The sequence below is a fragment of the Pan troglodytes genome, chromosome 13, assembly GCF_028858775.2.
Source record: "Pan troglodytes isolate AG18354 chromosome 13, NHGRI_mPanTro3-v2.0_pri, whole genome shotgun sequence".
NCBI classification, from domain to species: domain Eukaryota; kingdom Metazoa; phylum Chordata; class Mammalia; order Primates; family Hominidae; genus Pan; species Pan troglodytes.
The window spans coordinates 37786817-37811033 of NC_072411.2; the positions used below are offsets into that span (position 1 = coordinate 37786817).

General features: G+C 39.7%; 1 protein-coding gene across 8 annotated transcripts in view; it reads left to right on the top strand.

Annotated features, from left to right (window-relative positions):
* The window catches only part of UBXN4 (UBX domain protein 4), a 43474-nt gene that overhangs the window by 13658 nt on the left and 5599 nt on the right, over positions 1-24217 (top strand). For all 8 annotated transcript variants that reach the window (XM_054678750.2, XM_054678754.2, XM_054678751.2 and 5 more), the window contains exons 5-11: positions 257-431; positions 6555-6648; positions 14505-14559; positions 15308-15472; positions 17151-17278; positions 20977-21079; positions 23671-23802. In XM_054678750.2, the coding sequence (XP_054534725.1) occupies positions 257-431; positions 6555-6648; positions 14505-14559; positions 15308-15472; positions 17151-17278; positions 20977-21079; positions 23671-23802 (852 nt within the window). The remainder of the gene's footprint in view (positions 1-256; positions 432-6554; positions 6649-14504; positions 14560-15307; positions 15473-17150; positions 17279-20976; positions 21080-23670; positions 23803-24217) is intronic.

The following is a 24217-nucleotide window of genomic DNA, read 5'->3' on the forward strand; positions in this document are numbered from 1 at the left end:
TTTTCTTTGAATTCTAATTTGAGGGAAAATCAATAGTGTGCTTTAACAAATGTTTTTATGGTCTTGCCAGCTTGCAGGTAAATTCCATAATGTGATTATATCATACTTAGGATTATACATTTTGGATTCATCTATTTATGAGCGTTTCGTATTTCTCTTTTTATAGAGTATAAATCAACCTGTATTTTGGTCTCTACTGCCATGGTAAGTTTAGATTCTTATCTATTCATTAAAATCCAATTTATTTTCTGCCTAGATGCATTTGCTAAAAAGTGAAACATCAGTAGCAAATGGCAGTCAGTCAGAAAGTTCAGTGTCTACTCCATCTGCGTCATTTGAACCTAACAACACTTGTGAAAACTCTCAGTCCAGAAATGCAGAGCTTTGTGAGATACCACCCACTTCTGATACAAAGTCAGATACTGCAACAGGTAACTTTTAATGTACCTTTTTGAGTGCAATAGAAGCTCCTTCACTACATTTTAATATTTAAATATTAATATTTTATAAATGTATGTATTTTTCTTCACATTTATTTAACTTAAAATTTAAGAGTCATATTAAATACACATGTGTCATTTAGTGGCAGAAGACAATAAAGTCAGTGAATGTCAACTCAACTCCCAAATAGTCAACAATCCAGAGCAATTGATTTATAATTTCTGCTATTGCGCTACATGCTTCAAGGAATGTCATGACACTGAGCAGTTTTATAAATCTCTTACTAGCCTAGAGAATTTGGAAAGTTTCAAATGAACTAAAGTATTATATTTGGAATTGTTTCTATAACCTGTAAAAAGCTATATAAATTTAAGAGAATAGTATTATATATATATATTTTTGATTAGAGGTAAAAGATAATTATGAAATAGAGCTTGTAGAAGTAAGAGGTGTGACTGTAAACTCATTGATAGAAAAGGCAAAAGAGAAATTTTTGGGATTGTGGTTGGAGTTGTTTGGTGTAATATAGCTTTGTATTAGGCAACCGAGGGGTAGATAAATCAAGATGTTAGGATATTAGTGTCCTAAAAGATGATTCTACTCCAGCATCCCACACAAATAATCATCAAGCTTCTATTTGAATGCATTCAATGATGGGAAGCTCATTACCTTGCTAGGAAGCCTGTTCTGTTGTTGAACAGCTCTAGTTTTTAGAAAGAGTCTTCCTTATACTGAGCTGAAATTTGATGCCCCATAACTTCCTGTTAACATTAATGCTGCCTTGTGGAGTTACACATGACAGGTTTTGAATATTTGAAATACAGCTATTTGTCTCATTTTGAGGTTTTACATCAGATGGATCATTCAACTTCTGGATGTGTACGGAACGGGGGGACTCTATTATGGATGTTCATTTAGGTCTATGACAGAATAATTACTTTAATTGTATTTACCTGGATATATATCATTTCCAAAATTCTTAATTCCATTTTGAAGATAGACACATGTTTCCCTCTGGTATAATATTCTTTCAGCCTGAAAATTTTCCTTTAGCATTACTTATTGTACAGGTCTGGAGTTTTCTTTATGTGAAATGACTTTGTTTTATCTTCATTCTGGAAGGATATTTTTGCTGGATATAAAAATTTTGTGTTTACAGTTACAGGTATTGTCCACCGTCTTCTGGTCTTCATAGTGTTCTAATGAGAAGTCTCCACAAATTCTGATTGTTCCCCCCTGTAAGGAGTATGTTGGTTTTCTCTGGCTGCTTTCAGGATTTCTTTCTTTCTTTGGTTTTTAGCAATTTGACTGTGATATGCCTAAGTGTATTTTTCTTTGTATTTATCCTGTGTTTGGTTTGCCTAGTTTCTTACATCTGTAAATGTGTGACTTTCACCAAGTTTGGGAATTTTGGTCCATATATCTTGCTGGAATGAATTACATGTATATTAGGCTTCATGGTATTGTCCCACAGGTTTATTTTTTCACACTTATTTTTTCTTCTTTGGATTGGATAATTCTGTTGATCTACAAGTTCACTGACTCTTTATCATCTCCATTCTGATGTTAAGCCCATCCAGTGAATTTTTTATTTTAGATAAAATTATGTTATACATTTTTTAGTTGTAGGATTTCTATTTCTTTCTCTCATTATAACTTTTTATTTTGAAATAGTTTGACTCATAAGTTACAGAAGTTGTGCAGAATGAGTACTCTTCATCTATGTTTTATTCTTTTAATTCATTTCAAGTGTATTTCCCTTTTCCTCATTTGAGTTATAACGGCTGCTTTAAAGTCTTTGTCTGACAGTTTCAATATCTAGCTCATCTGAGGATTGGCTTGTGTTGATCACCTTTACCCTTTAGAATGGGTCACATTTTCCCGTTTGTTCATATGTCAAAAAATGCTGGATTGTATCTTGTACATTGTTGTAGACACTCTGGATTTCATTGTATTCCTGCAAAGAGTGTTGTTTTTGTTTTAGTAGACAATTAACTTGGCTAGACTAAAACTGCAAGCTCTGGCTTACCTGAGGTGAGTAGCAGCTCTAATCTCAGTTTTTTTTAGCTTAAAAACATTTTTTTTTTTTTTTTGGTCAGGTGTGGTTGTTCACACCTATAATCCCAGCACTTTGAGAGGCCAAGGTGGGCAGATTGCTTAAGCCCAGGAGTTTGAGACCCGCCTGGACAACACGGCAAAACTCTGTCTCTACAAAAATACAAAAATGTGTCTGCAGGGTCTGGCTCTGTCACCCAGGCTGGAGTGCAGTGGCACAAACATAGCTCACTATAATCTCCAACTCCTGGCCCACGTGATCTCCTGCTTCAGCCACCTGAGTAGCTAGGAGTACAGGTGTGCACCACCACACCTGGCTAATTTTTTTTTTTTTTTTTTTTTTGAGATGGAATTTTGGTCTTGTTGCCCAGGCTGGAGTGCAATGGCGCAATCTTGGCTCACCACAACCTCCATCTCCTAGGTTCAAGCGATTCTCCTGCCTCAGCCTGCCGAGTAGCTGGGATTACAGGCATGCGCCACCATGCCTGGCTAATTTTGTATTTTTAGTAGGGATGGGGTTTCTCCATGTTGATCAGGCTGGTCTCGATCTCCTGACCTCAGGTGATCTGCTTGCCTTGGCCTCCCAAAGTGCTGGGATTATAGGTATGAGCCACCACGCCCAGCCTAATTTTTTAATTATATTCTTTGCAGAGATGGGGTCTCACTGTGTTGCTTAGGCTGTCTCAAACTCCTGTCCTCCAGTAATCCTCCTGCCTTGCCCTCTGAAAGTGCTGGGATTACAGGCATGAGTCATTGGATCCAGGCCTGTAGCTTTTTAAAACTATTTATTATGGAAAATTTCAAACATATATAGAAGTAGAAAAAAATAGTATAAGAAAACCCCATTAATCCATTGCCTAGCTTCATGGCCAATATTCTCATCTGTGCCCTCCACTCCTCTTCTTTTTCAACTTATTTAGAACAAATCTCAGGTAAAATATTTCAATATGTATCTCTAAAATATAAGAAAGGAATATAAATCTTTTAAGATTATATATAGTTGCCTTTTAAAATAATTTTTTTTTTTTTGAGACAGAGTCTCACTTTGTTGGCCAGGCTGCAGTGCAGTGGCATGATCTCGGCTCACTGCAACCTCCACTTCCCAGGTTCAAGTGATTCTCCTGTCTCAGCCTCCCGAGTAGCTGGGACTACAGGCGTGCACCACCATGCCCGGCTAATTTTTGTATTTTTAATAGAGACGGGGTTTCACCATGTTGGCCAGGCTGGCCTCGAACTCCTGACCTCAGGTGATATGCCTGCCTCAGCTCCCAAAGTGCTGGGATTGTAGGCGTGAGCCACTGCGCCCAGCCAAAATGAATTTTAATTATGGAAATTTGCAAGCATATTCTAAAGTAGAGAGAACAGAATAACGAACTCGAGGTACTCATCATCCTGTGTCAGTGATTCCCATTATTTGCTCGGTTTTTGTTATCTGTCTCCCTATATGACCACCCTTCCAGGTTATTTTGAAGCAAATCTCAGGCATTTGTATGATTTCATCTTTTAAAATATCAATATCTAAAAGATAAGAAATTTTTAAAAATAACAACAATACTATTATCAAAGCCAGAAAGTTTAATAGTAATCCTTTTTGTCATCAATTATCTAGGCAATATTTATATTATACTTTTTTTCAGTTTGAGTTACAGTTCGAGATATTGCTATTGGTTGATGTGTTTTTAAATTTAATATATAGATTTCTGCTCTCCCTGGTAGTTTTTCCTATAGTTTTCCACAGTCTGGATTTTACCGCATCCCCATGGAATTGTGTAAGATGTTCCTCTGTCCCCTTTATTCCTCTAAATTGGTAAAGCTACAGACTTGATCAAGTCAGCTTCATTATTCTTTTTGACAAGACTACTTTGTAGATGATGATGTATATTTCTCTCAGGAGATACATTATGCCTGTTATTCCAGTTGGCTTTTTAAGCCTAAAGGCAGAACTTCTCAATACATTTTTATTATATTTGGATTTTTATCAGTTGTTTTAACTTATTGAGGTGTTTTTTCAATCCAGAATTTTTTTTTTTTTGAGACAGTCTCGCTCTGTCTCCCAGGCTGGAGTGCAGTGGCGCGATCTTGGCTCACTGCAGCCTCCGCCTCCCAAATTCAAGTGATTCTTCTACCTCAGCCTTCCAAGTAGCTGGGATTATAGGCACCCGCAACCATGCCCAGCTGATTTTGTATTTTTAGTACTGATGAGGTTTCACCATGTTGGCCAGACTGGTCTCAAACTCCTGACCTCAAATGATCCACCTGCCTCGGCCTCCCGAAGTGCTGGGACTACAGGTGTGAGCCACCATACCCGACCTAGAATTTTTCATTTAGGAATTAGCAGTTAAATATGAGTGTTAATAAGCTATTTCACACAATTTTGGGTCACCCATAAAGTTACACATGGGCCAGGTACAATGGCTCATGCCTGTGATCCCAGTACTTTAGGAGGCCAAGATCACTTGAGCTCAGGAGTTCGAGACCAGCCTGGGCAGTGTGACAAAACCCAGTCTCCATACAAAATACAAAAATTAGCCAGGCATGGTAGCATGCATTGGTGGCCCCAGCTACTAGGGAGGGTGAAGTAGGAAGATGGCTTGATCCCAGGAGGCGGAGGTTGCAGTGAGCCAAGATCATGCCACTGCTCTCCAGCCTGGGCAACAAAGCTAGACCATGTCTCAAAAAAAAAAGTTACAAATTTATATTTTACATCTTCAAGTCATTTATGAAATACCCAAGGCAGAGAACTCTGTGACATACAATTGGAAATCTTCCTCTATATGACATCTTTCCATTTCTCTTTAATTATGAGTCATAGATTCACCTAACTGTACTCTTATTCAACACTTTTCCCCCAGCTTGTCCACAGGTTATCTTCATAAGATGTAAATTTTTGCTGATAATAAGACATGTCCTCAGCATTCATTTTATTTTCTAAAGAAAGGTGGTTAATTTCCTATTGAGCCTCTACTGGCTGCTAGTGGTTACCACTTCTTATCCAAGAGTTGCATTCAGTGATACACTGGTAAACATTTATCAGAAGGATCTGTGGAAGCAAAGGCCCATATTTGTAGTATTTGCTAATTTCCCAGGTGTAAATACTCCCACTTTGTTGATTTCAAGCTACCTAGGTTATGCCCCTGAATGGGGAGGGAGAAGAGATATGCACCATCGTCTCTACTTAGTCATACTAATTATTTTTACTACTACTGTAGTAACTAAAATGCTTACCATGTGCCAGTCTCAGTTAAGTTCTAAGCATTTTACTTGTATTAACACGTATTTCTTATAACAACCGTGTGAGGTTACTATCCTCATTTTACTGATGAGATACAGAGGTATTAAGGAACTTACTGAAATGACTGTGTGGCTCCAGAGTCCTTGTTCGCCAAAGACTGTAAAGAAGAATCAGGTTGGTGGCAAGTTGTAAGGAAGGGAATGACAGAGGTCTTGTAGAATAGGCCAGGACAAAAGTCTATCTTTCAGGAAATCCTTCAAAGAAAACTAGCATAAAGAGGCTCTCTAAGGAACCACTCTGGTCAGCAGAAGCAGATTCCTTGGACCAGTGTAAGTCCAGAGCCATACCCAGGATCAAACCTGGCCTGTATTGCTCACTGCTCAATAGCCACAGCCACATTTTAATTAAAATTAATTACAACTAAAATTTGTCCCTCACTTGCAGTAACCTCATTTTAGATGTTCAACAGCCACCTGTCTAGTGGCTGCTGTATTAGACAGTATAGATATTGGAGGGCACTGCTCTAGAGTGAAGGCTACCCATAGCCAGGCATGCCTCCTGCCAGATTGTTATTCATGTTTTACATCTGACCTTTACCTTGGTGATTTTAACTCGGTAACTGCTTTATTTCTATTTGTGAACAATTTTATCCACGTCTAAACTTTAGGATTAGTAATAGCATATTTAGCTCCTTCTCCATTTTTAGGGAAAATATATAATGCTTAAGATATAAAATTATTAACAGATGCTATAATCTGAAAGAGTTATTCCTTTAAAAAGTTGCATTAAATGCAGTATTCTTATTTCTTTTTATTTAATAATTAAGGAGGAGAAAGTGCAGGCCATGCCACTTCCTCTCAGGAGCCTAGTGGATGCTCAGATCAGAGACCTGCAGAGGACCTCAACATCCGAGTGGAAAGGTTTGCTCTTCTTTTTGCAAATAGCATTTTGTTTAAAAAGACAGTGGTTTTCAGTTATTTCATTAATTTGAATTAAAGCTAAAGTTATACAAATGAAGTTTTAGAATTCTGAGTTGAAATTTTTGATCACCTAACTAATTTGTATCCATAAACATTACACTCTAAATGTAAAGTTTTCATGTATGTCTGAAGTCACCAGTCAGCTTTTGGTCTGATCATTCTAAGAATCCCCTTTTTAATGGTATTTTGGTACATGGGTGTTTCCATCTGTCACTTCTGCTTTTATCTCTATGCCATAAGGATAATAAGCTCCAGATGGGCAAGAACTTCAGCTTATTTCATGACTATGTACTGAGCTTAAGTTCTGCATAAGTGGGTGTCTACTAAGTGGCATTTTTCATTAGTTGGTCTAATAATCAGATACAAATTTCTGGCTCTTTGTAGTTTCTAGTATTTTTAATGATACAGTAATTGTCAAATCATAGTCTTTTATGCTGTGATTCTTACATGAGTTAATAGTTAGTGGTTAAGCGGGAATATTTTAAACCCTGATTTAAACCCCTTTAGCGTTAGTTATATGGAAGTTTAAAAAAATTCCTTAGCATTTAAAAATTTTTTTTAAAAAACCTTCCTTAGAGAGACTTGATATTTTCTTGTTCACATAGATGCTTCGGGGAAACAGGGTTCAAAGTGATTGCTGATATTGTCTTTGAGTTTGCTTGTGACTCAGTAAAGATCAGCTTCTTTTCAGCAAAACCTAGATTCTGATTGTTCTTTGTAGGGGTAGGAGCAGTGCCCAGACCTTGAGGTGAAAAGCAGGCTGGACCTCACAGTGGTGAGGAAAGTGGTATAAGCCTAGAAGAATAGCAGCAGGAAACTTAAGTTCCCAAGGGTTCATCCTGTTTTGCTTCTTTCTGATTTGCTAACACCAGGCCCACTACTCTGTACCTTTATTTGCACCACTCTGGGCTGAAGTGAAAATAAAAAATCTGGAAAAGGGTTTGGAGACTTGGGGCAAAAACCTGAATTACATCAGGTAGCCCTTTATTTTGAGGTGGGGTCAGGCGCTATTTAGTTATACTGGAAAAAGTTTTTAATAGCCTCCATTCTTATGTAGGGGAATGTCAGCTAGTGTCTGCCTGTGTCATAGTACTAATTAATTCACAAGCTGAGATCCTGCATTTTATTCATCTGCGTTCATGCCAAATTAGGAATCTTGTTCCTTTTGTGGAATCTGATTCATTGACAATGACAATAACTAATAACACCAGCATATGTAATATTCCCATTCCAAATGTCCACTTAGCTCATTATTTATACCCTAAGAGTTGCCATCATTCTCACCATCCCCTGCCATAGACTGTGAAGCTCTTGTGCCCTCAACTAACTCATCCCCTGCCATCTTTTGCAGGGTATTGAACTGTGAAACTACTAGTTTCCCTGTCTCTCTGAACTGAAGTGCTTTTTCTCAGCCTGGTTAAGTTGGACCCATCAGTCCCTGTTGTGTAATCTGATATTTTAGAATTATATGAAGTTCTATAAAGCAAAATTCATGCATTTTTCTCTGACCTTGATGATATTTTAAAATCTATTTCATACAAATTAAAAATTCAGAGTTAAAATTTGGCAGGGGCTGTGAGTGGTGGCTCACGCCTGTAATCCCAGCACTTTGGGAGGTTGAGACAGGTGGTTTGCTTGAGGCCAGAAAATAGAGACCAGCCTGGGCAACATGGCAAAACCCCATCTCTACAAAAAAATACAAAAATTAATTGGGTGAGGTGGTGCACACCTGTAGTCCCAGCTACTCAGGAGGCTGAGGTGGGAGGATCACCTGAGCCCAGGAGGTCAAGGCTGCAGTGAGCCATGATCACACCACTGTACTCCAGCCTGAGTGACAGAGCAAGACTCTGTCTCAAAAAGTAAATAAATAAGACCAGGCATGGTGGATCACGCCTGTAGTCCCAGCACTTTGAGAGGCTGAGATGGGTGGATCATTTGAGGCCGGGAGTTGAAGACCAGCCTGGCCAACGTGGTGAAACCCTGTCTCTACTAGAAAAATACAAAAATTAGCTGGGCATGGTACGCATCTGTAGTCCCAGCTACTCAGGAGGTTGAGGCAGGAAAATTGCTTGAACCCGGGATGCAGAGGTTGCAGTGAGCCAAGGTCATGCCACTACACTCCAGCGTGGGCGACAGAGTGCTACTCCGTCTCAAAATAAATAAAATAAAATAAAAAATAAAGCAGGATGGATTAGCAGATGTAAGATTCTTACTTTCCTCTCAGGCTACAGTTGAAACTGAGATCTATTTCCAAACACCATGTTTTTGGAAAACTAATTACTGTAGTTGACTTTAAGTCTTAGGCTTTTTTCTCATCTAGCTTCAAAGAAAACTAATTTTGTTAAGGGAAAGGGTGACTAAATCAAATTGACATTAGTGAGAAATTCATCCTATCTTGTACATAAGAACATAGTCCTTCAATCTTGAGCTGCATTTTGTCAAGTAAACATAATTTTAAAAAAAACGGATTGGTGATTTGAAATTGTGAGATCTAAGTTTTTATTTTTAATATTAATGGATATACAATGGTTATTTATTTATGAGGCAGAGTCTTGCTCTGTTGCCCAGGCTGGAGTGCAGTGGCATGATCTTGGCTCACTGTAGCCTCTGACTCCCGGGTTCCAGCGATTCTCCTGCCTCAGCCTCCCAAGTAGCTGGGATTACAGGCATGCACCACCACACCCGGCTAATTTTTAAAATATTTTTAGTAGCAACAGGGTTTCGCCATGTTGGCTGGGCTGGTCTTGAACTTCTGACTTCAGGTCATCTGCTCACCTTGGCCTCCCAAAGTGCTGGGATTACAGGTGTGAGCCACAGCACCTCGCCTATGATGGTTTTTTGTTTGTTTGTTTTTGAGATGAAGTCTGGCTCTGTTGCCAGGCTGGAGTGCAGTGGCGTGATCTCGGCTCACTGCAACCCTCCTCCCAGTTCAAGTGGTCCTCGTACCTCAGCTTCCTGAGTATCTGGGATTACAGGTATGCGCCACCATGACTGGCTAATTTTTGTATTTTTAGTAGAGACAGGGGTTTGCCATGTTGGCCAGGCTGGTCTCGAACTCCTGGCCTCAAATAATCCACCCGCCTTGGCTTCTTCAAGTGCTGAGATTACAGGCTTGAGCCACCACGTCTGGCCAGGATATACAATGTTTCACTAAAGCTAACAGATGTGAAATAGGAATCTTTTAGCGAATCTTTAGTTAAAATGCATTATTTTGTTTATTTCATTATGTTTTTTTTTTTCCCCCTGAGATGGAGTTTTGCCCTTGTCGCCCAAGCTGGGGTGCAATGGCACAATCTCGGCTCACTGCAACCTCCACCTCCCAGATTCAAGCGATTCTCCTGCCTCAGCCTCCCGAGTAGCTGGGATTACAGGTGCCCACCACCACACCCGGCTAATTTTTATATTTTTAGTAGAGGCGGGGGTTTCACCATGTTGGTCAAGCTGGTCTCGAACTCCTGACCTCAGGTGATCCGCCCGCCTCGGCCTCCCAAAGTGCTGGAATTACGGGCATGAGCCACCACACCTAGCCATGTCATTATGTTTAAAGTGGGCAGAATTATCTGGCAAAGATAATGTATACTACCATGAATTCTAGTCTTTTTATTTGAATAAGTTTCAAACCTCAACGTTGAAAAAATAGTGTAATGGCCATCTTTTAATTTTTTTTCTTTTTTTTTTTTTCTTCTGATTCATTTGAAAGTTGCAGACATAATTTCACTTCATGCCTAGATACCTCAGCATGCAGCTCCTAGGAAGACATTGGCTGAGGGTCTGTGGGCTTTGAGCAGGGACTCCATCCTAGGCCAGGATCTGGGGATCTGTGCTCACAGACCCATGTCCTGCCCCCTTCTGGCACCCAAGCAGGCATAGTGACCATTAAGAAGTAGATGCCAGCCTGGCACAGTGGCTCATGCCTGTAATCCCAGCACTTTGGGAGGCCGAGGTAGGTGGATCAGCTGAGGTCAGGAGTTCGAGACCAGCCCGAGCAACATGGTGAAACCCTGTCTCTACTAAAAATACAAAAATTACCCGGACGTAGTGGTGGGTACCTGTAATCTCAGCTATTTGGGAGGCTGAGGCAGGAAAATTGCTTGAACCCAGGAGGTAGAGATTGCAGTGAGCTGAGATTATGCCATTGCACTCCAGCCTGGGCAATAAGAGAGAAAATCCATCTCAAAAAAAAAAAAAAAAGTCGAAGCCCAAATGTAGAAGTTATGGAACAGTCAATTTGTTATTAAATTAGATGCAGTGTAGCTTTTCACCCAAATTAAAACAAACTTGCGTTTGTATTTCTCAGAAGAAAATTCTACAGATGGTCTATAAATACATTTACACACCATTTTCAGATGGTGTATATTTTCAGATATAAGCACAATACCATTATCATACTCAAGAAATTCTAAATTGATACAATAAGATTATCTAATTTGTCCATATTCAGATTTCCCAGTTGCTCCAATAATGGCCCTTTTAACTTTTCTTCCCTTGATTCAAGATCCAGTCAAGGATTGTTCATTGCATTTAGTTTAGGCTCTGAATCCAAGACACTTCTTGTTTGCATTTTTCATGATTTAGACATTTTGAAGAGTCTAGGTTAGTTGTTTCTACAATGTCCTTTGATCTGGTCCCTGTTCTATCATTAGATTCAGGTTAAACTCTGATAAGAACATTACCAAGATAATGTTTTGTCCTTTCCATTACCCATATCAGGAGACAAGTAATATGAGATGTATGCATTATTGGAGATGTAAAGTTTAATTATTTGGTTAGGATGTTGTCTGTTGGGTACCCTTTTCATTTTCTAATATATAAGTTGTCTATGGGTGATTCAAATGGTAAATATCCTACTGCTTAAAAACTTCACCCGGTGGTTTCAGCATTCATTGATTTTTGCTGTAATCACCTATTTCATTGATGTTTAAAAATTGTGGTATTTTTCTCATTCTGTTTTTTTCTACATTTATCAGCTAGCATTCTTCTGTAGAGAAATGCTTTGATCTACCCCCTCTACTTTCCATCTGCCCACCCCCGCCCCCTTTTTCCAGTAAACTATTTATTGGACACCAGCACCCAGGTGAAGGAATAGAAAATTACCAGTGCTAGTCTGGCATGGTGGCTCACGCCTGTAATCCCAGCACTTTGGGAGGCCAAGGTGGGCGGGTCACCTGAGGTCAGGAGTTCAAGACCAGCCTTGCCAACACAGTGCAACCTTGTCTCTATTAAAAATACAAAAATTAGCTGGGCGTGGGGGTGTGCATCTGTAGTCCCAGCCACTGAGGAGCCTGAGGTAGAAGAATCACTTGAACCCGGGAGGCAGAGGTTGCAGTGAGCCGAGATCGTGCCACTGCACTCCAGCCTGGGCGACAAAGTGAGACCTTGTCTCAAAAAAAAAAAAAATGAAAGAAAGAAAATTAACAGTGCCTAATAAGCTTTCCTAATGCCCCTTCCCAATTATGGATTCCCTCCATAAGATGATCACTATCCTGAATCGAACACTGTAGGTTAGTTGTCTTTTGTGAACTTTGTGATGGAATCATGCAACGTGTATTTTTGTGTTTGATCTCCTTTGTTCAGCTTTGTATTTTGAGGCTTATCCGTGTTGCATGTCGCAGTAATTGGTGCACTCATTGCTTTATAGTATTCTGTTTGACTCTACCTTGATTTATTAATCCATTCTACTGTTGGTGGATATTAGGATTGTTTTCAGTTTGGGGCTATTTGAATAGAACTGCTATGAGGAATATTCTTGTATATGTCTTGGTGAACATGTGTACACATTTCTTTTGGGCATATATATGAAGAAGCGGGAATTTCTGGGTTATACATAGTGATCAAACAGCTTTCCAAAGTGGTTAGGCCAATTTACAGTTCCCCTTAGCAGTTAAGACATGTCACAGATGCTTTTTTTTCTCTCATGTGTTACTATCCATTTCTCTATTCTTTTTGGTGCACAAATTGCCCCAAATTTGACTTGTTGGAATCCCCTTCATATTGGGTCTTCTGGCTTTTTGACAGTACTCACTCCCTTGATTGCTGGCACACGTTGTTCAGTTTGGTATACACCAAACACTTTTAGAGAAAATACCATTTTCATTTAAAAAAATGAAATATAATTCACTACCATGAAATTGAAAGTGTACAATTCAGTGAGTTTTAGTATATTCAAAAGGTTGTGCATCCACTACCACTGTCTAATTTCAGAATCATTATTTTATTTTTTAAATTTTTTTATTTTTTTGAGATGGAGTCTCACTTTGTTTCCCAGGCTGGAGTGCAGTTTCACCATCTCGGCTCACTGCAACCTCCACCCCCCAGGTTCAAGCGATTCTCCTGGCTCAGCCTCCTGAGTAGCTGGGATTACAGGCCCATGCCACCACGCCTGGCTAATTTTTGTATTTTTAGTGGAGACAGGGTTTCACCATGTTGGTCAGGCTGGTCTCAAACTCCTGACCTCGTGATCTGCCCACCTCGGCCTCCCAAAGTGGTGGGATTACAGGCATGAGCCACCGTGCCTGGCCGATTTTATTAGTTTTTGAGATGGGGTTTCATTACGTTGCATTACACTACCATGCTCAGCTGATTTTATATTATTATTTTTTTTCCTGAGGCGGAGTCTCACTCTCGCCCAGGCTGGAGTACGGTGACATGATCTCGGCTCACTGCAACTTCCGCCTCCCAGGTTCAAGCGATTCTCCTATCTCAGCCTCCCGAGTAGCTGGGTTTACAGGCGCTCACCACCACGCCCAGATGTTTTTCTATTTTTAGTAGAGACAGGGTTTCGCCATGTTGGCCAGGCTAGTCTCAAACTCCTGACCTCAATTGATCCACCTGCCTTGGCCTCCCAAAGTGCTGGGATTGATTACAGGTTTGAGCCACCGTGCCCAGCCTGATTTTTTATTTTTTGTAAAGATGGGGTCTCAAGTTGTTGCCCAGACTGGTTTCGAACTCCAGGGCTTAGGCTATCCTCCTGCCTCAGCCTCCTGCAGTGCTGAGATTACACATGTGAGCCACCACACCCAGCCTCCATTTGTTTGTTTATTTCAGACAGGGTCTCCCTTTGTCACCCAGGCTGGCATGCAGTAGCGCGAACGTGACTCGCTGCAACCTCGACCTCCCGGCTCAAGCAATTCTGTTACCTTAGCCCCTAAAGTAGCTGGAACTACAGGCACACGCCACCATGCCTGGCTAATTTTTGTGTTTTCTGTAGAGACAGAGTTTTGCCATGTTGCTCAAGCTGGTCTTTAGCTCAAGAGATCCACCAACCTCAGCCCTCCCAAAGTGCTGGGATTACAGGCATGAGCCACTGTGCCCAGCCTCCATTCATTTTTAACTGATGAACTTCTTACAGTTGAGAATCAAGTTGGTGTTAGTAATTTGGTATTAATAATTTGCTGGCCTTAAGTTTTTATTTTTACAGGTTTGTTTTTTTTTTTTTTTTACCATAGTGCTATTTAGTTTTATATAAGGAGTAGAGCATTTATAAGTCACTGATTTATGTATTTGTTTGAAAATGTATTTGTAGATTTTAAAGTCAATATCAGGTAAATCAGAAAAAAAGGGAAACTAATCATAAGTGGGAAGTGAGGCATTTAGAATGAAGCTAGGCTTCTGATGGGCTCTCGTTGACTCCAGGATTTCTGTAGGGGCCCGAAGCCAGGCAGATAAATAGTTGCTTGCTTTTTGTTTGTTTGTTTCTTTATTTCTCCAATTGTTTTAGCTAAATCCATCTCCTAAGTGTGTTTTATATTAATATGATGTGTCTCAATTAGTGGTGTTTTTTTTTTTTTTTAATACAGACTAACAAAAAAACTTGAAGAAAGGAGAGAAGAGAAAAGAAAAGAGGAAGAACAGGTAAAGTTCATGCAGTTAGCATTGTTTTGTCCTCTCATTAACTGAGGTTGTGATTGATTATTCTATTCAGTGTGGCAGGCCTAGGGTGACTTCATAGTTTTAGTTCAGTGTTGCAGCACTATGAAGATAATTCCTGTTTTCTCTAGTAGAGTCATAGTATATACATTTTTTGTGTTCTTTTCGTAAATTGCTATGAATAAATTAGACCATGCTTTTTCCCTCTGCAATGATTTTTTTTTACACTAAGAATAAAGGGACTTGAGCTAAAATTGTTTGGCTTGAGGTTGAACAAAGTTTTAGTTCATTTTTGTGAAAAAATGTGTAGACATTTTGCTGAATTTTTCCTCTCCTGTTAAGCATTCTAGCACATGGTTCATTTTTCTCACCATGTATACCTAACTGTGTAGCATTTCTTTGGAGTTCTAATATAGGGAGGTTACCATTTCATTCAAGCCAAATACATGACTGCCATGTTGTCCCTGAAGGGTAATATATTTACCCTCATGACTAAAGACCTGTAATTATGCTTGCCTTCAAATTACACTGACTACATTATTATCTTAACAGACCATTGGCAATGATTTATAGATTGATAGACATTTGACCATTAACCGTGCCATTAATAAACTCGTCTAGACTTACATTTTATGAAGTTTTATTCTTTTAACTGCAGTTTTCCTTGCATTCAAAATAATATCTGGGGCAGATTATCAAGTTTTTGGATCATAAAACTTTTTCTTTAATTCAGAGAGAAATTAAGAAGGAAATTGAGAGGAGAAAAACTGGAAAAGAAATGTTGGATTATAAAAGAAAACAAGAAGAAGAATTAACAAAAAGAATGCTGGAGGAAAGAAACAGAGAAAAAGCAGAAGATAGGGCAGCTCGAGAACGTATAAAACAGCAGATTGCATTGGTAAGTCTTAAGTTTCCAGACATTCGTGAAACTGTTTTTCTGTGCACAGTAGCTTTAGATTACTACCAGACTGTGCACACAAAAATAGATTTTAGTGACTCATAGACTACCAATCCTGAGCTTCCTTTTATTAGAAATTGTAAATGAATTAAAATAGTTAAGATTAAAATTGAGTTGATTTTTTCGAAGTGATTTTTATTCATATTTTGTTAATTTATGACTTTTATCAGCATTCAAAAAGCAGCTTTTAAAGATTCCCTAGAAAATAAGCTAAGTACTAGTACCTACTACTCGTACTAAGTACCTACTAGTAGTAACAACTAGTACTAAGTACCTAGTAGTTCTTCTGTAGTCACAGGCACACTTTTTTGCAACATTGAAAGGATTTAGGCACATCATAAAGCTTAGTTTGCAACAATTGCTTTTAGAATTCATCAGCTGCAATACATATTAAAACCATCCCGCCAGGTGTGGCTCACGCCTGTAATCCCAGCACTTTGGGAGGCTAAGGAGGGCGGATCACCTCAGGTCGAGAGTTCAAGACTTGCCTGGCCGACATGGTGAAACGCCATCTCTACTAAAAATACAAAAATTAATCGGGTGTGGTGGTGGGCGCCTGTAATGCTGCTACTTGGGAGGCTGAGGCAGGAGAATCACTTGAACCTAGGAGGTGGAAGTTGCAGTAGGCTGACATCGTGCCATTGCACTCCAGCCTGGGCGACAAAAAGCGAAACTCCATCTCAAAAAAAAGAAAGAAAAAAAGCCATCCCTACCTTAATATTTTTGTTCATTTGGTCAGTCAACAAGTATTTGTTGAGCATTTATTATTTATTTATTTTTGAGATGGAGTTTTAGTCTTGTTGCTCAGGCTAGAGTGCAATGGCGCAATCTTGGCTCACTGCAACTTCCACCTCCCGAGTTCAAGCAATTCTCCTGTCCCAGGCTCCCAAGTAGCTGAGGTTACAGGTGCATGCCAACATGCCCAGCTAATTTTTGTATTTTTAGTAGAGACGGGGTTTCATCACATTGGTCAGGCTGGTCTGGAACTCCTGACCTCAGGTGATCCACCCACCTCGGCCTCCCAAAGTGCTGGGACTACAGGCGTGAGCCACCACGCCCAGGCTTGTTGAGCATTTATTATGTACCAGACCTTGTTCCAGGCTTTGGAGATACAGTAGTGAGCAAATTCATTTCCTTGTTTCCTTAATAATAATTCTGGTCTCCGACAGTTGATAAAACTAAAAAATAACAGTTCCAGAATGTTAAAGTTCACATATGGTGTTAGACAATTTCAGGCAGCAAGGCACAGTGGCTCACAACTGTAATCCCAGAATTTTGGGAGGCTGAGGTGGGAGGATTGCTTGAAGCCAGGAGTATAAGATCAGCCTGGGCAACAAAGTGAGACCCCACCTCCACAAGAAAAGAAAAAAAATTAGCTGGGCATGGTGGCACGCACCTGTAGTCCCAGCTACTCTGGAAGCTGAGGTGGGAGGATTGCTTGAGCCCAGGTGTTCAGAGGCTGCAGTGAGCTATGATTGTGCCACTGCACTCCAGCCTTGATGACAGAGCAAGACCCTGTCTCTTAATAAAAAAAAAAATTCCATGCATATTTGTTTGGAATTGTGTGAATTGACCATTCTGGCAGTAAAGGTAATTGGTATTTAATGATGTTTTAAAGGACCGTGCAGAGAGAGCTGCTCGTTTTGCAAAGACAAAGGAAGAAGTAGAGGCTGCCAAAGCTGCTGCCTTGCTAGCCAAACAGGCAGAAATGGAAGTCAAGAGGGAATCTTATGCAAGAGAAAGAAGGTACTATATTTCATGCTGAAACATCTCTGTGCACATAGGGGCTGAGGAGAGTGATTATAGTCTGGTTTTTAACACTGATGTATACTGTGGTTATAAGCAGTCCATTCCAGAGGGACATATTAATTTGACAGCTCCCAATGGTATCTCTCATTTCGTGTGAGTGTACACTAAAAAAGTACTACATAAATAACTTTAAAAGAGGGCCCAATAGCCGGGCGCAGTGGCTCACGCCTGTAATCCCAGCACTTTGGGAGGCCGAGACGGGCGGATCACGAGGTCAGGAGATTGAGACCATCCTGGCTAACATGGTGAAACCCCGTCTCTACTAAAAATACAAAAATTAGCCGGGCATGGTGGCGGGCGCCTGTAGTCCCAGCTACGCGGGAGGCTGAGGCAGGAGAATGGCGTGAACCCGGGAGGCGGAGCTTGCAGTGAGCCGAGATTGCGCCACTGCACTCCAGCCTGGGCAACAGAGCGAGACTCCGTCTAAAAAAAAAAAAAAAGAGGGCAATAAATACCTGTTTTCCAAAGACAGAAATGATTTGTAACCAAATGAATATAATGTTTATCTCATATGTATTAGGATTCTTTATTTTTCAGAATCCCCTATCCGATAGGATTAAGCAAAAGAGGAAATACATTGGCTCTGCAGTTCAGAAATCCAAGGGTGAATTTGGTTAGGCATAGCTGTGTCCAGCAATCTAAAGGATACCATTACAATTTCTCTCTCTCTTTTTAATTCTTGGTTTCTTCTGTTTTAGCTTCATTCTTAGAGAAACTCTCCAAATGGTGTCAGGAGAGCCCAGCACCTCCTGGCACTTTCAGGACCTTGAATTCACGATCCAAGACAGAAGAGATTAACCTTTTCTCTCTCATGCCTGTATCAGTCACTGAGAATTCTGACTGCCCCTGTTTGGATCATGTGGCCACCTTCAGAGTAGTCAGTGTCCACATGTGTGGGCCCTCTGGTTGGAGGAGGTGACATGCCCAATCTTGTGGTGAAGGAGGTGGGGGAAATGTTATTGATAATTATACCAGAATGAATGACACATAGCAGGGTAAGAAGGCAGTTCCCAAAATAAAAATATGTTGAAAAGACAAAAAAAGTTTAGATTTCTAGTACACCTTGCTAATTGGATTATGGTTAATACTTATTGTCTTCTCTGTGCCTTTTCATATTTCCATATTGGACAGTTAACAAGTAGTATTTTGTAATCAGAAAAATTTTTAAAAATAATTTTCCAAAAATAATGAAGTAATAAATTTAACAAAAATGTAAGATTTGTGTGCTAAAAATGACAAAACATTGTTGAAAGATTTAAGACCTAAATACGTGGAAAGTGTCCTATGTTCATGGATAAGAATACTTAACATTGTTAAGATGATAATCCTCCCCAAACTGATCTAACTGATCTATAGATTCAACACTCCTATCAAAATTCCAGCTGGCTTTTTTCCATAAATTATAAACCTAAAATCCATATGGAAATGCAAGAAACACAATAGTTAAAACAAACTGGAAAATGAAGATAGATGACTCATACTTCCTGATTTTCAAACTTACTACAAAGCTATACAGTGATGTAATGGTATAAGATGAACATACAGGTCATTGTAATAGAATGGAGTCTCTAGAAATAAACCCTTACATTTATGAACTGTTTATTTTTGAAAAGGGTACCAAGACTATTCAGTGGGAAAGAAGAATCTTTTCAACAAAAGGTGCTTGGACAACTGAATATCTACATGCAAAATAATGAATTTGGACCTTTACCTCACACCATGTACAAAATTAACTTAATGGATCATCTACCAAAAAGTAAAACTATAAAATATATATTCTTAGAGGAAAAAAGAGGAATATATTTTTGTGATCTAGGAGTAGCCAATGGATTGTTAGACATGGCACTAAAAGCACAGGAACAAAATTTTAAAATAGGTAAATCGCACTTCCAAAATTTAAAACTTTCGTGCTTTGAAGGATATCATCAAGAAAGTGCAAAGAAGCTGGACATGGTAGCTCACACCTATAATCCCAGCACTTTGGAAGACTGAGGCAGGCAGATCACTTACGGCCAGGAGTTCAAAACCAGCCTCGCCAACATGGCAAAAAACCGTCCCTACTAAAAATACAAAAATTAACTAGGCATGGTGGTGCACACCAGTAATCCCAGCTACTCAGGAGGCTGAAGCATGAGAATCGCTTGAACCAGGGAGGCGGAGGTTGTAGTGAACCGAGATTGCGCCACTGCACTCCAGCCTGGGCGACAGAGTGGGACTCTGTCTCAAAAAAAAAAAAAAAAAAAAAGCAAAGAACAACCCATAGAATTGGAGAAAATATTTGCAAATCATATATTTGATGAGAGACTTGTGTCTAGAATATAAAAAGAACCTGTGACTCAATTATAAAGACACCCAGTTCAAATATGTGGAAAGGATTTGAATAGACATTTCTCCAAAGAAGATAAACAAATGGCCAGTAAGCACATGAAAAGATGTTCAACATCATTAGTCATTAGGGAAATCAAGTCAAAACCACAATGAGATACCATTTCACACCCACTAAGTATGCCTAAATGTAAAGAGAAAGTAATAAGTGTTTGTGAGGATGTGGAGAATTTGGAACCTTTCTGTGTTACTGGTGGGATTGTAAAATGATGTAGCCACCTTGGAAAACAGTTTGCCAGTAACGCAAAATGTTAAACATAGTGTTATCATAGGACCCAGCAGTTCTACAGCAGCAGTTTATACAGCAGTTTATATCCAAGAGAATTGAAAACGTCCACACAAAAACCTGTACATGAGTATTTATAGCAGCATTAGTCAAAATAGCTAAAATGTGGTAATAACCCAAATGTCCAGCAATTGAAGAATGTGTAAACTGTATCTCATACAACAATGTTTTTCAGCAATAGGAATAAGAACTGATACCTGCAACAACATGGGTGAACCTTGAAAATACAATTTCCATGAAAAAAGCAAGTTACAAAGGTCACATACTGTATGATTCTATTATACAACATGCCCAAAATAGACAAATCCATAGAGATAGTAGATTAGTGGTTGCCAGGGTCTGGAGGAGGGAGGGATGGGGAGTGACTGCTGATGGGGTTGGAGTTCCTTTTTGGCATGATGAAAATGTTCTGGAATTAGATAGTGTTGATAGTTGCACAATTCTGAATATATTTAAAAATCACTGAATTATACACTTTAAAAGGCTTAATTTTTGTTTGTTTGAGATGGAGTCTCTCTATTGCCTAGGCTGGAGTGCAGTGGCGTGATCTCGGCTTACTGCAACCTACACCTCCCGGGTTCAAGCCATTCTCCCTGCCTTAGCTTCCTGAGTAGCTGGGATTACAGGCATACACCACCATGCCCAGCTAATTTTTGTATTTTTTAGTAGAGACAGGGTTTCACCACGTTGGCCCGGCTGGTCTTGAACTCCTGACCTCAGGTGATCCGCCCACCTTGGCCTCCCAAAGTGCTGGGATTACAGGCGTGAGCCACCACACCCAGCCTAAAAGAGTTAATTTTTTATATGAATCTCAGTAAAGCAGTTATTAACAAACAAAAAGATCTGATATGGTAGAAAAAACTATTGTCATTGCACATTTCCACTTCCATTTTCTCTAACTTAATGATATTGTTAGAGAATATATAGAGGTGAAGATTGTGACTTTAATTTTCTTTTTTCATAGCACTGTTGCAAGAATTCAATTCCGTCTTCCTGATGGTTCTTCCTTTACAAATCAGTTCCCTTCTGATGCTCCTCTAGAAGAGGCAAGGCAGTTTGCTGCACAGGTAAATTTATGTCTTGAGTTGTAGTAAAAATAGATGTGTAGGTTACTAAATTATAGGAAGGGAAAATTTCAAAGCAGAAGTTGAATGTGAGTGAATTGTGACCTCTCCAGGAGGGAGGCACAAGAGGCCTCTGAGATATTGTGGAAATTCTGTCGGGTGTTAGTGCATATGGGAGTAACATATCTGCTTTGTGTGCAGAAGTAGGAATTTGCTGATATTGTATAATAGGTCCTGGGAACTTTTCTTTTTTAAAATTTTTTGAGACAGGATCTCACTGTGTCGCCTAGGCTGGAGTGCAGTGGTGCGATCACAGCTCCCTGCAGCCTCGACCTCCTGGGCTCAAGTGACCCTCCCACCTCAGCCTCCTAAGTAGCTGGAACTTACAGGCATGTACTGCCATGCCCGGCTAATTTTTGTACTTTTTGTAGAGACAGGGTTTCACCATGTAGCCGGGCTGGTCTTGAACTCCTGGGCTCAAGCATTCCTCCCACCTCAGCCTCGCAGTGCGTTGGGATTACAGGCGTGAGCCACCCAGCCCAGCCACTGGGAACTTTTTTCACTGATTAGTAGATTCATTGAAGGAGTGACAGGCAAGTGATTTCCCGAAGGTCTGATGTGAGGGAATTGTCCCACTCCCCTGAAATGGAAGCAGTTTTTCTCACTCCTCTCTCCATTTCCTACAGATTGCTTAGGGGCTGGTCATTTTCCTACGATTTACCTTTTGGCTAAGGAAAAAGAGGCAGTAAACTTTATTTGACAATAGTATCTTCTTCAGGAATTTACTTCCAAAAGGTGGCCTTACTCAGAATCTGAATGGAATATATATCTTAAGATATGAGTAGTTTTCAATTTATTTTTATTCCCTGATTGATTCCTTATTCAAAACAGATTCTGAGCATCAGATGTCCTTTGGGTTCTAGGCTCATTATATGTATCAGTAATTTTTTCATATATATAACTTCAAGGTTAAAATTAGGGATTTGGGTTCAGATCTTTCCGCCAGACCTTTTCTCCACATTTGGTCTTCTTCTTGCACTTGTGAACTAGGCTGGACAATGTAAACGTTTATTTTAAAAACTGTTTCCCCCTAAGCTTTATAGTAGAAACAGTCCCAAATAGGTGCTTTCATTCTTCTTTTGTCTTGGAGCCTCCCACAATGTGTCCCCTGTCCTGAGTTTCACTGCTTTTGCCACAGGTAAATGGAGAAGGGACTACATCTTTGATTGCATGTGTCCCATTAAAACTCCACCTCAGGCCAGGCATGGTGGCTCACGCCTATAATCCCAGCATTTTGGGAGGCCGAGGTGGGTGGATCACGAGGTCAGGAGTTTGAGACCAGGCTGACCAACATGGTGACCCCATCTATTCTTAAAATACAAAAATTAGCCGGGCGTGGTGCTGGGCGCCTGTAATCCCAGCTTCTCGGGAGGCTGAGGCAGGAGAATCGCTTGAACCCAGGAGGCAGAGGTTGCAGTGAGCTGAGATTGTGCCACTGTACTCCAGTCTGTGCAACAGAGCAAGACTCCATCTCAAAAAAAACAACAGGCTAGGCGCAGTGGCTCACGCCTGTAATCCCAGCACTTCGGGAGGCTGAGGTGGGTGGATCACGAGGTCAGGAGATCGAGACCATCCTGGCTAACACGGTGAAACCCCGTCTCTACTAAAAATACAAAAAATTAGCCAGGTGTGGTGGCGGGCGTCTGTAGTCCCAGCTACTCGAGAGGCTGAGGCAGGAGAATGGTGTGAACCCGGGAGGTGGAGCTTGCAGTGAGCCAAGTTCGCGCCACTGCACTCCAGCCTGGGCGACAGAGCAAGACTCTGTCTCAAAAAAAAAAAAAAAAAAACCCAAAAAACAAAAATTCCACCTCAGTACAGTTATCAAGTTTTGTATTTTGTGTATCTTTAGAACAGTGAGGGGTATGTGTGATCTACAGTTAAAAAAAAATACAAAAAACAAGTTAGTCTCCTTCTTTGGAATCTTCTAGGGAAAGATACACAGATGTCTAAGATTTTACAAGTGATTTTTGTATATAGAGGACTTAAAATTGTGAGGGTGACTTATGGTGCTGTCCATTGTATGTTCCTGGATCTGGTATTGTGTGTATCATGTAGGTTGATTATGGACCATTTATGCCTTGAGACAAGGAGGAGGCTACACTTCCTGAAGGTATATATGAGGGAAATACTGGTCTAGTCCAAATTCTTAATAGGGATTACCTGTAATCCAAATGTGTGTTCATGAGACATTAAGTTTGCCAAAGGATAGTGAGAACCTAATGATGAACTGCAGCAGTACTTAAAGGAGATACACAATTGTCCATTTTTACTCAATTTATTTGTGTGTTTTTAGGAACTATATTTTGCTATTTTGTGGTCATCTTTGAGTTATAGCAGCTTTTAAAAACTATTTGGATTTGATAGCTTTTCAGCTGCTTAGGGGCTGGAAGCACAATTTTATACCTTTTTTTGAGTTTACATGTAATGGACTTTTAAAATTAAGGCAATTTTAATTAAAGCAATCATTTTGGATTCATCTGAGTAATATCTTACTTTTAAAGGCACTCTTTAAGTTTTTAAAACTTATTTTACAGACTGTTGGCAACACTTACGGTAATTTTTCGTTAGCAACCATGTTTCCCAGGAGGGAATTTACCAAAGAAGATTATAAAAAGAAGTTACTGGATTTGGAACTTGCCCCAAGCGCTTCGGTGGTACTGTTGCCAGTATGTATATACAGATGCATTTTTTTCTCTTCTTATTGTTTTCTGTTTATCATACTCTTCATTTCTTATAATTAGGGGAAAGGAAGTGCACAGATATACTGTAGGTAATTAAAATTCAAGTGATCCAATAATTAGATGAATTTATAATTCCATTATCCTGTGCTTTATTTGTATTGCTGATATTACTTGTGAGACATGAAACAGTTTAATTTTCAACTTTTTTCTTCACATATTTTTGTGTACAAAAAAATGACCAATAGGAGAAGACAGTAAGAAATGCAGATTATCTGTCTAATCCACACACTTAGTGTCTTTTATTTATATATGCTCTACTGTTTGCCAAGTTTTTAAAAAAAATTATTTTAACATAAAAATAACATGAATATTCAAACAGATTATCCCATTTGATCTGCAC